We start from the raw sequence: 16,930 nt of genomic DNA, 5'->3' as shown, positions 1-16,930 counted from the left end.
CCCACGTCTGATGACCATTCCCCCACGTCTGATCACCATGATGACCATTCCCCTACGTCTGATGACCATTCCCCCACGTCTGATGACCATTCCCCCACGTCTGATGACCATGATGACCATTCCCCCATGTCTGATGACCATTCCCCCACGTCTGATGACCATGATGACCATTCCCCCATGTCTGATGACCATTCCACCACATCTGATGATCATTCCTCCATGTCCAAGTCTCCCCCTGATTATGCTGAACTGTCAACAGCCAAATGCTGTGAAAAGTCTGAAGAAAATGAAGGAGCAGGTGAGTTTTCAGTTAGACTGACTGTCTCCTCCAGGAAGCAGAGGACAGCAAGTTTACAAAACGCTTTTGGTACCCAGATACAGTCAGACTTAAACCCAGACACAGTCCGATGTCAACACAGACACAGTCAGACTTAAACCTAGACACAGTCCGATGTCAACACAGACACAGTGAGACTTAAACCCAGACACAGTCTGATGTTAATCCAGACTCAATCTGACGTTAACGCAGACACAGTCATGTAAACCCAGACACAGTCAGATGTTAACCCAGACAGTCAATGTAAACCCAGACAGTCAATGTAAACCCAGACACAGTCAGACTTAAACCCAGACACAGTCAGACTTAAACCCAAGACTTCAGATGTAAACCCAAAAACAGTCAGATGTAAACCCAAACACAGTCTGATGTTAACCCAGACTCAGTCTGATGTTAACGCAGACACAGTCATGTAAACCCAGACACAGTCAGATGTTAACCCAGAGAGTCAATGTAAACCCAGACACAGTCAGATTTAAACCCAGACACAGTCAGACTTAAACCCAAGACTTCAGATGTAAACCCAAAAACAGTCAGATGTAAACCCAAACACAGTCTGATGTTAACCCAGACTCAGTCTGATGTTAACGCAGACACAGTCAGATGTTAACCCAGACAGTCAATGTAAATCCAGACACAGTCAGACTTAAACCCAGACACAGTCAGACTTAAACCCAAAAACAGTCAGATGTAAACCCAAACACAGTCAGATGTAAACCCAGACACAGTCAGATGTAAACCCAGACACAGTCAGACTTAAACCCAGACACAGTCAGACTTAAACCCAAAAACAGTCAGATGTAAACCCAAACAAAGTCAGATGTAAACCCAGACACAGTCAGATGTTAACCCAGACAGTCAATGTAAACCCAGACACAGTCAGACTTAAACCCAGACACAGTCAGACTTAAACCCAAAAACAGTCAGACTTAAACCCAAAAACAGTCAGATGTAAACCCAAACACAGTCAGATGTAAACAGGCCCGTTGACAGTCTTGCTGGGGCCCGGGACTAGAAAGTTTCATGTGCCCCCCCCCCCCCCGGCTTACGTCATTTGAATTTTCTCTGTAGCAGACAATCCTTGTGTTAGGTCATATACAGTAGTATATAATATAGCCACACATCAAAGCTGTTTCTGACAGCTGACTGGTTTATACTTGATGCGGCGCGAGGGCCCATGCGGCGAAAATGACGTAATCGCAGTGGCACCGCACGTGCGCGAGGGACTCACGCGCTGTCGATTCGCGAGATCGTGCACCTCTCGAATTTTGTAACTTCGCGCACACCGCGCTTCAGCGCAATGAACAAAGTCATGTTTGCAGGGTTCATACACCTTTATAAGGTGGAATTAAAGCACTTGTACGTCACTTTAAAGGTCCATTTCAATATTTCCCAGCACGATAAACTTAAATAAAAGTTAAATATTTATACATATACTCGAAATGATTCGAAATAATTCGCATTTTATCACATTATTTAATGGTTGTTTATTTTCAAAACGCCCAATCTTAACGTCTTCACGTTCTCTTATGTTTCTTCCTGGAATTACAAGAGGCTCGTATTTGTTAACGTAATACAAGAGAACTGTTCAGTTACAGATATTTGGTGTGAAACGAAGCAGGTACAATTTCAAGCATTTTCAAGTACTTTAGCCTAAATTCCAGCACTTTTCAAACCTGGAACACAATGCAACATTAAAATTGGTCAGGTAAATGTTTTTCCTTTCTTTTCTACGCTCCAGATTTCTGTATTTACTTTAACTACCCACCACTGTATTTCCCGCTGTTGGGCGGGTACCAGCCGGCTACGGTCGGTGCTGGATCAAACCATTTTTCAGTGGGAGGCGGGGGTGTATGCATATGGAAAATATGCAGATAGGTTAAAAAAAACATATATTTTAGTCATTGAGCTTATTTTGAGGACAGAATTTTATATTAATGAAAGATTTCAATATTATTTAAAATTATAGACTTTAAATAAAAAATAAATTGCTGGGCTCTTTGATGGGCCCCTCTGGCCCTGGGGCCCCGGACAACAGACCCGGTTGTCCCCCCCTGTCGACGGGGCTGGATGTAAACCCAAACACAGTCTGATGTTAACCCAGACTCAGTCTGACGTTAACCCAGACACAGTGTGACATTAACCCAGACAGTCAATGTAAACCCAGACACAGTCAGACTTAAACCCACAGTCAGATGTAAACCCAAACACAGTCAGATGTAAACCCAAACACAGTCAGATGTAAACTCCAGCCTCTGTCTGCATACCTGCTGCTGTAATTACTGAGCAGAATCCTCTGGTCAGACACGACACACGTGAGTTTGCTGTATGTTCTTGTTCTAAACATGAACCTGCATTCTTCGGCATGTCCATGTATGTAAATGTGGGTCTTTTGTAAAACAGACGCATCATCACTGACACACTAACCTCTGCCTGTCTCTCTGGAAGCTGTTAACTCTTGAAGCTGTTAACTCCAGAATCTGTTCACTCCAGAAGCTGCTAACTCCACAAGCTGCTAACTCCACAAGCTGCTAACTCCACAAGCTGCTAACTCCACAAGCTGCTAACTCCACAAGCTGTTCACTCCACAAGCTGTTCACTCCACAAGCTGTTCACTCCACAAGCTGTTCACTCCAGAAGCTGCTAACTCCAGAAGCTGCTAACTCCAGAAGCTGCTAACTCCAGAAGCTGCTAACTCCAGAAGCTGTTAACCCTGGAAGCTGTTAAATATGGAAGATGTTAAGTTGCTTGATATTTCACCACCTTGTTTTGATCACATTATTAACCTGTAATACTGTTCCAGACTAAATTAAAGCAGTTTTCATATCATTGATGTTTCATTGTTGTTTATAGTACATGTACTCTCTCTCTCTCTCTCTCTCTCTCTCTCTCTCGTCTGTATAATATAGCTCTAGCAGTTCCTGGTCCTTCACTCACTTTCATTTGTTTTGTCTTTGCTGTATTCAGCCTTAAGTGTGAAATTAATGGCAGTGTGTGTGTGTGTGTGTGTTTGTGTGTATTTGTGTGTGTGTGTGTGTGTGTATTTGTGTGTGTGTGTGTGTGTGTATTTGTGTGTGTGGGCTGGAGAATGTCAGGCCAGACTCATGTTCCTTGCAGGAGAACCCCAGCAGTGTGACACAAACAGGGTTTAGCTACTATGGCAGTGCAGTGTTGTGTTGCGGAGGCCCTAACCCCTCTGATCGTCAACCTAGACGGCTCCAGGCACTAAATACAACAGTGATTAACACTGGCTAGTGACCCCTCTCAGAGAGAAGATGGATGGTTGGAGTAATGGAAGTAAATTAAAGTGGTTTACCATGGCAATGTTATGTTAGGTGATTTCCAGAGCAGCAATGCAGTTGCTAAGGTATACCCTGGGGAGGGAGGGGGGGGGGGGGGGGGGGGGGGGGGGTATGTGTTTGAAGTCATGTTTTAATCCACTGCCAAGCACTTAGTGTCAGAGGATACAGAGGGTTCTCATAATGTCTTTTTGCACATTATCTGTACATTATTAATCTTCTACAGAAAGTTGTGTTTGCACTTGTTAAGATAAAGGTTCTGCGCAGACTGTGACATGTAAACTTTGATATACTATCAGCTTCCTTTACATGTAGCAGGAAGGTAGTGGGATAATCATGCCCAGCCGTGTGCTGTTAGCGGCGACCGATTGACCTTGACGTTTACACGCGCTGTCTTCTCCTGCTTCGCTCTCATCCCACCCCCACCCCGCGCCCCCCGAGGGTTGTTGAGTGTTAAGTCTGTAAATAAAAATGAGCAGCCTCGTAAATCTCTGGGCCGCATGACCTTCTGGATTAAACTGTGAGTGAGTAGCCAGCGCAAAGCTACAGTTGTGTGAACGTGTGAGAGAAATCTGAGATTGGGCTGAGGGAGTGGAGGACAAAACAGGGGGAGAAACGCCGGAGTGATGGAGAGGAGTGAAAGAGCGCGAAAGAGAGCAATCTGTTAGAACTACAACCCAGCCAGCTAACCAAGACCTGGAGCACGTGCTGCCGTGTTCAGGGCACGAGGCGTGAGGTGTGAGCTCACCTGTCTTCTCCTGTCGGGGGTTGCGTTACGTGACTCTCATCCCCATGACTCTGTTGATTCTGACACTCTACGTCAGCACAGATCATGTGCTTGACTCATGTCACTATTTTCCTTTTTTTTTTTTTTTTTTTTTTTGCAAACCTCAAATCTGGATCCCACATTTTCTTTTATTTTCAGACATGTTTATTTCTGAGCTGCAAAGGCACGGTGGAGATGTCGGAGGAAAAGTATAAATTATAGCTACGCCATCTATTTCACGATCTGTACACTGTTAGCACGTTCACTCTGTTAGCGCGTTCACTCTGTTAGCGCGTTCACTCTGTAAGCGCGTTCACTCTGTTAGCTCGTTCACTCTGTTAGCTCGTTCACTCTGTTAGCTCGGTCACTCTGTTAGCTCGGTCACTCTATTAGCGCGGTCACTCTGTTAGCTCGGTCACTAGTTGATTGATTTCTGACTTGGTGAACATAATCACAGATGTCCTCAGGTTAAGACAGGTCAAGGTCAGGTTAAGACAGGTCAAGGTCAGGTCAGACGGGTCAAGGTCAGGTCAGACGGGTCAGCGTGAGCTTCAACAGCGGGCAGTGGCCACTTTGACGTGTAACAGAGCTGCCAAGTGTGTAAAGTCTTCAGTTTGGAGTCTTAATCTTTTCTTCAGATTTTGGTCATTGTACCATCACACACTGCAACAACATTCCTAAAGTTGGATTTAGAGGCGCTGGTCCAATTACGTGCGTGGTGACAGCAGCTGTGTGTAAGCTGGAGGGAGCTATGCTGGTTCTGCTCCTCCTCGGTATGTCAGGCTGAACAGATGAACTAGCACAGAGCCACAAACACAGTTACTTCACAAGAAAGACAAACGTTAGCGGCACGGCGCAGGCAGCCAACTTTTCCACAGTGTATCGATGAATTATGTAGTACACGAACGTACAAAGACACTCCAGATACAACCAAACACTGAATCAATATCCAGCACAGTGGGCTGATGCCTGCTCAGCAATAATGAACTTTAACGAACTCCTTAAAGACCAGAACGGTGTCGGGGAGGGGCTTATAAATCCATGAAAGTGTAGATGGGTAAATTCTTTAATGATTTTGCTTGCTGTAATGTTGCTATGGCATTTGTTAAACACAGCAGTTGCAGTGCAGTTGCTGCAATGGAAAACTCTGCAGGATCACAATACCAGAGAGAAGGAGCTCACAAAATATCCGAACTGTGACAGCGCTCATCACGACCGAGAGCGTGACGTGCAGGGCGGCTCCATGTCCCTGTCTGATCCCGATCTCTGCGGAGCAGCAGATGGAGATGTTGGTAATGAGCTGGAGGACGTGTGTGGAGAGAGAAGGAGCAGAAGACCAGCGGCAGCGCAGACGCTCCTGTCTGACTGACTCAAGCAGGGTGGCCGCCTCGCAGGAGAAACACAGGCCTGTGAAACACACCTCTCCCTGTCCTTGACTGCACAGGATATGGAGCTGGGGCTTTTAATGCAGAGATACGCTCAGCTCAGGTGACACTTACTCATTTCAAATGCAGCAAATGTTTGACCTTCCTGGTTTATGCCTTTCCTGGGTCATTGCTTTCACCGCGACCATAGCAACACCAGTAGGACGGTGGGATCATCTGGTATGGGATTGTGGGAAGTTTCTAGAATGTTCTGTCCCATTTGTTTGTTATTTTTTCTGATCAATACAGAAAGGTTTCCAGAACCTTCACAGAGGAGTCATCTTCAATAAAACGTGAACTGCTATGAAATTTCTTTGCTCTAATGGAATTTCTTGGTCCCCTCATACTGTGTGGGGGTAAAATATCACAGGGAATGAAAAAAATCACAGTACAATTCGCTGCCATCTGAACGGCCAACCTATATTAAAACTCCTGAAAATGTCTTTTACAGTTCACGGCAGCAGAAAACCTCAGTTGGTTGTATAACCCTTCCATCTTATTTTAGTGCTCGGCTGCACAAGTGTCTTCAGAACGGGAGAACAGGTGCGATCCCAGCGTGCAGAGAAGTGCTTGTCCTGCGCTGAGCTTCTCCGCCTACGCTCTCCTACATCTCCACACCGCAGCACAGACACAGTTTGCCAGGGCTCTCTGACATGCCAGTGGGAGCTTCTCGCTAGTTCGGGAGATCCCAAGGCCAAACGATCACTGCTTCTCATCACTGGTGTGGAGCACACAGCATCACACTCAATGGTGCATTGGTACAAACAGAAACACACACACACACACACACACACACTGGTAGGAGTATTGATAATAAAGTCAAAGACACTTGATGTTGTGTATATCATCAAAGCCTCACTGTAATAATGTCAGGAGACCCAGGAGGTTGCGTGATGTGTGTCATACTAAAGACTTCAGCTCCGCACACTTCATTCATTTCAAGGCCGCATAAGCCCTGAACCTGAAACCGCACTCTAGCTGAATACAGAACACACAAGGCGAAGCCGGCGTAGCGCCACCTTGCTGCAGGCCGCGAGGACACCGTCCCACGAGACAAAAGAGCAGTGTCCTCACAGACCTTCAGGGGACGATGGCAACAGCTTGTTCCATTTCATAGTAATCTGAACTTCAAGGCCGAAAGTGTCACACACTTTCACACACTCTCATTCACACACACACACACACACACACACACACACACACACACACACACACACACACACACACACACACACACAGCTACTGTATCGGCTGTCCCAGGACAACACAGAGAAGGTCCTGCCAAGGAATAAAAAAAAAACAAAAACGTCCTATCACTCTATCGACCAGCGCAGACGAAAGCAGGATATGTGATACCGGGAAAATGAACATCAGAGTAAAAACAGAGTGAAGGAGGAGAGAAAATGAAATGGAGGAATGAAGAAGAGAAAGAAAGAATGTGAGAGGAAAGGGAGAGGATGTGGGATGAGGGGGAGAGAGTGAAAGGGGTTATGGGATGGAAAGAGAGGGAAAATATGAAACTAGAAAGATTATGTGAAAAACCGAATGAGAGAAAGAGACAGATATAATGGGGGGATAAACAAAGAGTGCGTTGTGTTATGTTCAACAGCATTGCAATCAAAAACATGTCATGTGTTTGATAGTCTTGTACTACCCTGTTCTCTGTCCATAACAGCTAGCATAGACTGCTAAGACTCACTGTAGACTACTGAAGACTACCCTAGACAATCGTAAACTACCATAGACTACCATAGATCATGTTAGATTTACATAGACTACTTTAGACTACCAAAGACTACATTATACTGCCTTAAACTACCATAGACTACATTAGATTACTACAGACTACCTTAGACTACCATAGACCTTAGCTGTGATGTCTCCTGTCAGGTCTCCCTCACCCTACCATTAGTCTGGAAAAAAGAGATTTCTGAAAGTTTCCTCTACAGATGCTCCAAGACACGTAGACACAGATATGTGAATCGGCTGTGAACTAGAGAGGTGGGGTGGCCAGTAAACCCTAAGACATCGGCCCCAGTCCATCACTTTTTTTGACATTGAAACTCTGCTTAATAATTCAGGTGGTATGCTTTTTGCTGAGAGCGTTCTCCCGCTGTGATGGCCACGTACAGTCCACCGAGCTCTCCTGACTGAAGCTGTGCTGGGTCCCACAGGGCTCTACATTACTGAACACAGAGTAGCAGTTCAAAAGTGAAAAATGTATTTAAAAATGAACCACTCCAAAATAGTTTCAACATGCTGGACAGGGGACTATGCTTTAGGTCTTGCCCAAGACAAAATAAACAAAACCCTGAGCTAGCTAAACCCTGAGCTAGCTGAACCCTGAGCTAGGTGAACCCCGAGTTAGCTGAACGCTGAGCTAGTTGAACCCTGAGCTAGCTGAACGCTGAGTTAGCTGAACGCTGAGCTAGTTGAACCCTGAGCTAGTTGAACCCTGAGCTAGGTGAACCCTGAGTTAGCTGAACCCTGAGCTAGGTGAACCCCGAGTTAGCTGAACGCTGAGCTAGTTGAACCCTGAGCTAGCTGAACGCTGAGTTAGCTGAACGCTGAGCTAGTTGAACCCTGAGCTAGTTGAACCCTGAGCTAGCTGAACCCTGAGCTAGGTGAACCCTGAGTTAGCTGAATGCTGAGCTAGCTGGACCCTGAGTTAGCCGGACCCTGAGCTAGCCGGACCCTGAGCTAGTCGAACACTGAGCTATTTGAAAACTGAGCTAGCTGAACCATGAGCTAGCTGAAACCTGAGCTAGCCAAACCCTGAGCCTGAGCCAGTTGAACCCTGAGCTAGTTGAAAACACAATTAGAACAAATGACATGCAGTGATCGTACTAATGGAAGGCTGATTATGCTAATTGGTAAGAATTTTTAATATGAACTGATAACACACATTTGACTGTCACACGCTCACAATACAACTGATTCCCCCCCCCAAAAGATCAAATCTCACTCCAAGTGATCTTGAAAAGTTGGCAACCCTGTAATAACTTTGTGGTGATGTGGCAGTGGAGAAGTGAAAATACAGTTCCAGGAATACACACTGTCACAAGTCCAGGTGATTCATCGCTCAGTGTAACTTTGGACAAGAGTGAGACATCTGTGTTTGTCCACCATAGAAAATCTGTTACCTGTGTCAAAATACCTGGGTAACAGATTGGTGTCCTATAGTGGTGGGTGACAGAGTGGTGTCCTATAAGGATGGGTAACAGAGCGGTGTCCTATAGTGGTGGATAACAGAGCGGTGTCCTATAGTGGTGGGTAACAGAGTGGTGTCCTATAGTGGTGGGTAACAGAGTGGTGTCCTATAAGGATGGGTAACAGAGCGGTGTCCTATAGTGGTGGATAACAGAGCGGTGTCCTATAGTGGTGGGTAACAGAGCGGTGTCCTATAGTAGTGGGTAACAGATTGGTGTCCTATAGTGGTGGGTGACAGAGTGGTGTCCTATAAGGATGGGTAACAGAGCGGTGTCCTATAGTGGTGGATAACAGAGCGGTGTCCTATAGTGGTGGGTAACAGAGTGGTGTCCTATAGTGGTGGGTAACAGAGTGGTGTCCTATAAGGATGGGTAACAGAGTGGTGTCCTATAGTGGTGGATAACAGAGCAGTGTCCTATAGTGGTGGGTAACAGAGCGGTGTCCTATAGTAGTGGGTAACAGATTGGTGTCCTATAGTGGTGGGTGACAGAGTGGTGTCCTATAAGGATGGGTAACAGAGCGGTGTCCTATAGTGGTGGATAACAGAGCGGTGTCCTATAGTGGTGGGTAACAGAGCGGTGTCCTATAGTGGTGGGTAACAGAGTGGTGTCCAATACGGATGGGTAACAGAGTGGAGTCCTATAAGGATGGGTAACAGAGTGGTGTCCTATAGTGGTGGGTAACAGAGTGGTGTCCTATAGTGGTGGGTAACAGAGTGGTGTCCTATAGTGGTGGGTAACAGAGTGGTGTCCTATAGTGGTGAGTAACAGAGTGGTGTCCTATAGTGGTGAGTAACAGAGTGATGTCCTATAGTGATGGGTAACAGAGTGGTGTCCTATAGTGATGGGTAACAGAGTGGTGTCCTTTAAGGATGGGTAACAGAGTGGTGTCCTATAGTGGTGGGTACCAGAGCGGTGTCCTATAGTGGTGGGTACCAGAGTGGTGTCCTATAGTGGTGGGTAACAGAGCGGTGTCCTATAGTGGTGGGTAACAGAGTGGTGTTCTATAGTGATGGGTAACAGAGTGGTGTCCTATAGTGGTGGGTACCAGAGCGGTGTCCTATAGTGGTGGGTACCAGAGCGGTGTCCTATAGTGATGGGTAACAGAGTGGTGTCCTATAGTGGTGGGTAACAGAGTGGTGTCCTATAGTGGTGGGTAACAGAGTGGTGTTCTATAGTGATGGGTAACAGAGTGGTGTTCTATAGTGATGGGTAACAGAGTGGTGTTCTATAGTGATGGGTAACAGAGTGGTGTTCTATAGTGATGGGTAACAGAGTGGTGTTCTATAGTGATGGGTAACAGAGTGGTGTTCTATAGTGATGGGTAACAGAGTGGTGTCCTATAGTGGTGGGTAGCAGAGTGGTGTCCTATAGTGATGGGTAACAGAGTGGTGTCCTATAGTGGTGGGTAACAGAGTGGTGTCCTATAGTGGTGGGTAACAGAGTGGTGTCCTATAGTGATGGGTAACAGAGTGGTGTCCTATAGTGATGGGTAGCAGAGTGGTGTCCTATAGTGATGGGTAACAGAGTGGTGTCCTATAGTGATGGGTAGCAGAGTGGTGTCCTATAGTGATGGGTAACAGAGTGGTGTCCTATAGTGGTGGGTACCAGAGTGGTGTCCTATAGTGGTGTATTATAGAGAAAGATGTCCTGAGGTGGTGTGGTGCATACAGAGATGACCTATATGTCAGTCTGAGGAAAACACCAAATCACTGCTCTCCTCCTGGTCCAGACATAGCTCTGCATTACAGATTAAAGCCACCGTTAAAGTCAGGCTACATGTGCTCAGCAGTGGGACTGGCAATGCAATCTGCTTTCAATCATTCTCCAGACCAGAGACAGCAGCAATAATCACACCACATACTGCAATAACGTGTCACTCTCCCAGCAAAAGAAACTCAAGCACCGTCTGGAGGAGAAAAAGGCTTCAGTCTGCCACTCCATCTCCACGACATCTTTGAACCAAGAACTATTATTCTCCAGGAAGCTGCCTTGTTGTTCTTACCTGGGATGACCTCAAACAGGAACTTGCTGGTGTCCTCGCCGTTGCTGGGGTGCTCAGTGACTCTGTTGCCAGGCAAGAAAATAGTCCCCTGGAGGAACAAGAGGCAACAGGAAGGTGAGGGAGGGAACCTTAAAAATACATCATTTTACATAATTTTACATAATTTTAAATGCACTTTTTTCACTACTTCCACTTTTGCAAGGCAATATTTTATTTTTGAGAAAACATAGTGAAATAACAGTTTCTGAATAAATACTGTGACTATAGTTGACATGGTAATTTAATGGCAGGCCACACCCACAATTATTTAATTCAATCAACAAACACCACTTGATTTCAGTAATTAGCAACAACAGCAGTTGGCCACGCCCTCCCAAGCAGTTTGGTGGAATGCTTTTCAGCTCAATTTCTAGTCTCACACCTTTAGACAGTTGACAAGATTGGACAAATTCTAATCAGTCATATGAAACTGTGTGTGTGTGTGTGTGTGTGTGTGTGTGTGTGTGTGTGTGTGTGTGTGTGTGTGTGTGTGTGTGTGTGTGTGTCTGTGTGACGGGTGGAGGACGGACATGCCGCTGCACTGGGGACTGATGGAGGATTCAGGAGTGATCAAAGTGTCCCGGTGAAGTGGACAGCACCAGCATGTCTGCATCAGCCCACAGCATGGTGGGTAGTCCTGCTGTAAACAATCATAACAGCAGAATGAGCCCCTGGACACACGGGACTGTGATAATCACTGCTGGGGTAGATTCATTCAGTCTATGTTGGGGAGAATGTTCCACCGTGTCAGCACCGTGTGTGTTGGTGGTGCGGGCGGTGCAGGAACACACAGAATACATCACTTGAATACACCACCTTGTGAAAACGTCACCCTGTCGTTAGCAGGCAGGGCAGGACACAGAGATTAGCTTATCTTGGCCCTCTGGGTCTGGTGTTCTCAAAGCGCCTGGCTGAATAAACATGCTCCTTTTACGTGTCTCTGTGGTCAGATTACTTAAGGTAATGTGTAATACATTATTTATATATCCTGACCAACACTTTAGCTCAGAGATATTTACATACATTATAAAATTAATCTCGGACGGTGCGCCTTATTTTGTTGTAAATTCTATTGCTTTATTTGTTTTTTATTCTTTCTGAAACATATTTCCTTATACAAGATAGCAGGTACTGAAATAACACTGGTGAAGTTTTTTCTTTAAGACTTTTATTTAGTTTGATATGGGTGGATTGAAAGACCAACAGGACATTAAGGACTCATGGGAAGGTCAAAGGCCAGCACTGTCCCTTGTAAACACCATGAGCACTGTCCCACCTTGACCTCCATTCATGTCCTCTCCACCACACTGGGCGTCACGCCAAGTATATCCAAGCCCGCGTGGTCCGAGTGGTCTGCTCCATAAACATCTCCAACATCTGACGTCCACTTCCTCCTCATGGAACACTTTAATGTAGCTGATGTAAGCCACCTGAAAGACTGGAAATCTCTACCAGCTGCCCATGCAAAGCTCGTTAATAGAGCTCGTTAAGGTACTGGAGCTCGTTAAAGGCCTCCTGCTCCTGGACTAGCTGGGAGACTGGAAGCCGTCCACCATAACGCTACCACTGCAAGAAGCCTTTCAATGAGTCAGTGACATTACAGCGCCCCCTGCGGGGCACATGCTTAATATGCAGGATCACAAAAGCAAACATTTTAGGTCCATACATACAGTACAATGGCTGAAAAGCTCCTTAAGTTGTACCACTAACACTCCTTAGGTTGTACCTCTAATACGTCTTCAGTTGTACTGCTAAAACTCCTTACCTTACTAACAATGAGTCAAAAACAAGAGGGTCACACACCTGGACGTCTCCCGGGCAACAAAGTTTGTGTGAGATGCTGGGGGACTACCACCTCAGAACCCCCCCATCTAGACAAACTAGGAGCTCAGTGTTCTGAACGTCTACAAGGGGCAAATGCCGCCATAACTTGAGATCTACATGGTACAACATGAACACTACGGCAACGGGGGAGCCAGAATGACCTCGACTGATAGAAGTGAGCAGAATGGGACAAGAACAAGATCTGGGATATCAACACCTACGCTGTTCCTCCAGATACCTCGCTGGTGCAATACGCTGGAAGAAGATAACAGCCATCAAGGTGAGTACCTTAGACAGCAGAAACCTGAGGAGAAGCAGGGGAGGAGGAACGGCCACCATCATGGGAAACCTCATAGGAGGACAAACCCACTGACACATAATGGGAGGGGCTGATATGGAGAAATCCTATTGGATAGGAAGGCAGCACAGAGGCTCTATTCATGGCAGCCCAGGATGGAAGCTCTGAACACAAGCTGGGATCTCCCACACCAGGCAGGACACCACGAATGTCCAACGTCCTGGGAACAGCTGAGATACTGCAAACTGTGTTTACACTCGGAGCCCTTCACTCCAGACCAGTTTAACGAGACTGATTAAGTGTGTAAACACTGATGTTGCGGTACACTGCCCACCTTCCCCCCTCTGGACTTGTGCCCATGTTATTCATTATCTCTGTGTCATTTTTTTGTTTTCCTCTTTCATGTCCTGTTGGTCTGGGTCTGTCTGTCTGTCTGTCTGTCTGTCATGTTTCTGTCTGTCTGTCTGTCTGTCTGTCATGTTTCTGTCTGTCTGTCTGTCTGTCTGTCATGTTTCTGTCTGTCTGTCTGTCTGTCTGTCTGTCATGTTTCTGTCTGTCTGTCTGTCTGTCTGTCTGTCTGTCTGTCTGTCTGTCTGTCTGTCATGTTTCTGTCTGTCTGCACTTGCTCTTGCCCTCATACGTCTGCCTCTGTTTTCTGTCTTGCTGTTTCTCGGGCACACGGACGGTAAACAGGCCCTGCAGTGCAGGGACAACGTCCTCACAATCATCTCAGCTCACTGTTAACTTCCACAGCTTTTGAAATGTGTGATATAGCTACAGCTAAAGTTAGCTTTAATAACTGATTCTCATTGTCGTGAGGAGGGCGAGAACTTCATTTCCCAGCATGCTATTTCACCTCCACGGTCCCTTTTGCTATTGCCCATCAATTTGCTGTTGTAGTTGACGTCCTGGGTCGCTGCCCCACTGCGGGACGAACTCCAGCTCGGCCCTCTGGGTATTTCAGCCTGCTGGGGACTTCCAGTTACTGCAGCAAGCGGATGTGGGATTTCCGCGAGGGATTTTTCTGGATGCTTATAGGCACGACCCCAAGGTCAAAGGTTAGCCCAATGCAATGGCAGGAATTTTCTCCCTCGGCACCACAGAGCATCACATCTGTCACGTCAATGTCGTGGTCCCGCCTCCCACGTGATCTACCGAGCAGGAGCAGTGCTGAGAACAACAGGGTTGGAGACAGACGAGACAGAGGGACGCACCAGGGCTACATCACGGAGACAGTGTCCCCCCCAGGTGTGCACGCCAACCCCCTCGTCCCCGGTGGAGGCCGTTAGGGAGTGGTCAGGGTGACGTGAAGGCCCCAAGAACAGGGGGTTTAACGGGTCGCAGTGAGCTCCTCCCACTACGGGTCATTACCGCTCCATATCTGTCAGCTCAGGCCATAAACTACAGTGAGAAATTGGATGATTTGATTTAATGAAGACTCACTAACTTTCTCTGTCTGTCTTTCTGTCTCTCTCTCTGTCCATCTAATTCTCTCTATCTTGCACTTGACTCTCTATTTTTATCATACTGTCTCCATTTCTTTCCTTCCTCATTCCCTTTCCTCTTATTGCTCCTCTCTCTCTCTCTCTCTCTCTCTCTCTCTCTCTCTCTCTCTCTCTCTCTCTCTCTCTCCACCTTCGCAGGTCATCCATTAATCTAAAGCTCTTTGGCAGTGTCACTCTCCCCGGTGGAGAGATATTAGGAAGCTTCCTGTCAGGGCTGCTGCCAGACGTCTCGCTCACAGCCCAACAGCTTTGCTCCCAACACACACACTCCGAATATGCTCCCAACACACTCCCAACATGCGCTCCAATCATGCTCTAAACACACGCTCCGATCATGCTCTCAACACACGCTCAAAATTACTCAAAAACACCACACATTGTTCAGCAAAACTTAGAAGAAAGAAAATGGTAATTTCACAGTTTTTTTCAGCATATAGAATATAATAGAGCAGCTCTATATGCAGCAGCAGCTCTATATGCAGCAGCAGCTCTATATACAGCAGTAGTTCTATATGCAGCAGTAGCTCTATACGCAGCAGTAGCTCTATACGCATCAGTACCTCTATATGCAGTAGCTCTATGTGCAGCAGTAGCTCTATGTGCAGCAGTAGCTCTATATGCAGCAGTAGCTCTATGTGCAGCAGTAGCTCTATGTGCAGCAGTAGCTCTATATGCAGCAGTAGCTCTATATGCAGCAGTAGCTCTATGTGCAGCAGTAGCTCTATATGCAGCAGTAGCTCTATATGCAGCAGTAGCTCTATGTGCAGCAGCTCTATGTGCAGCAGTAGCTCTATATTCAGCAGCTCTATATGCAGCAGCTCTATATGCAGCAGTAACTCTATATGCAGTAGCTCTATATGCAGCAGCTCTATATGCAGCAGTAGCTCTATATGCAGTAGCTCTATGTGCAGCAGTAGCTCTATTTGCAGCAGTAGCTCTATATGCACTCTACGGAAGCTCTACGGAAGGCAGAACCTCCCGCAGCTTGGGCAGAGACCGTGCGGGTTTGAACCACATGTGAGGAAACGGAACATGGCTGACACGGAGGATCCTGTGTGGGCGTAATACCTGCTGCTGTTACATCCTTGAAAGAAGCAGTTGCATCCATGAGATCCCATAGCCGAGTCTCCTTTTCTCACCCAGTGCTCTGTTTCAGCACCAGGGCGGCGCTGTGGATCATGGAATGGGGCTATTCAACATGAACCCAAATGAACCCAGTACTGGAGTTGTTAACAGCCCACCGGAGATCAGCTACAAACCTAAACCGGTCCAGTGAAGTCTTCAGAAAATTGTATTAGATGTAAGTAATATCTGTATTGAAGGGTTTCTGGGAAACGTCTGATGAAGTCTTCAAATAGAGATGAGCTACAAACTGCCACTCCAACGTTTCTCTGGAGGTCTGACGTGTCCAGGATCAGTGCTGCTTCATCACTACTGAGCTGCGTGTTTGTGCTACCCTGATCTGTGCCAGTCACGTGTGAAAATGTGGCCAAACTGATCATGATATAACTGATAATGACATAACTGCCTGCATTGGCAGATTGTCTCTGTTTTGGAATGAGAAATGTGTCCGTCATGTGTGTAACATTTTAGTTGCTCAGGATAAGAGGACAAACTACGTGTTCAATTTTCTACATCCTAACTGATTTGTTACAACTATCTGAGGAAAATGTTAACAATATCAAGGCAGAGAAAAAAGACTGAAAGAGAGAAAGACAGACAGAGATAGAGAGAGAGTGAGAGAGAAAGAGGGAGAGAGAAAAGGGAGAGAGATAGAGAGAGGGAGGGAGAGAGGGAGATAGAGAGGGAGAGTGGGAGAGAGAGAAACGTTCTGAAACTTCCGTGTTGTCCTTGAAATTCATAATAATACTAAATACCTTCTAACAGATATACTGTATCTCTCTTACTCCTGACACGTCATCACTCAAGATTATGTCAAAATACATTACCCAGAAAGCCATGAAGTCTACCTGCTAACTGGTCTGATAACAACCTATTAACCAACTGGAATGAGTGTTGGTGGGTGGTGGTCTGTCCTGGGTGGTGTCCTCTGTCCCCTCCCTGTGTCTGTATGTCCACTGGTGGATGGTGCTCTGTGTCCTCCCTCCCCTTCCTGCACCTGATTCAGTCCCCCTGGGGGAACTGGTTTCCAGTGGACAGTACACTGTGTGCAACTGGCAGCCGCATCACACCAGTGTGTGATTGGATGTTAAAGGTTGTAACT

At 46.4% G+C, this 16,930-nt stretch overlaps 1 protein-coding gene across 3 annotated transcripts in view; it reads right to left on the bottom strand.

Annotated features, from left to right (window-relative positions):
• arhgap24 (Rho GTPase activating protein 24) overlaps positions 1-16,930 on the bottom strand; it is a 129,650-nt gene that overhangs the window by 67,615 nt on the left and 45,105 nt on the right. The window contains exons 1-2 of one of the 3 annotated variants that reach the window (XM_076988939.1): positions 15,775-16,051; positions 11,041-11,128 (exon numbers count right to left, since the gene is read on the bottom strand). Coding sequence is in view for 1 of the 3 variants with exons in the window: in XM_076988933.1 (XP_076845048.1) it covers positions 11,041-11,128 (88 nt within the window). In the remaining 2 variants the exon portion in view is untranslated. Of the gene's footprint in view, positions 1-11,040; positions 11,129-15,774; positions 16,052-16,930 lie in introns of those variants that run through there. The other 2 variants (XM_076988938.1, XM_076988933.1) reach the window with 2 other exon arrangements.

The sequence above is a fragment of the Brachyhypopomus gauderio genome, unplaced genomic scaffold, assembly GCF_052324685.1.
Source record: "Brachyhypopomus gauderio isolate BG-103 unplaced genomic scaffold, BGAUD_0.2 sc64, whole genome shotgun sequence".
Taxonomy (NCBI): domain Eukaryota; kingdom Metazoa; phylum Chordata; class Actinopteri; order Gymnotiformes; family Hypopomidae; genus Brachyhypopomus; species Brachyhypopomus gauderio.
Note: the sequence above shows the minus strand (reverse complement) of the source record. Positions and strands in the feature narration are given on the sequence as shown.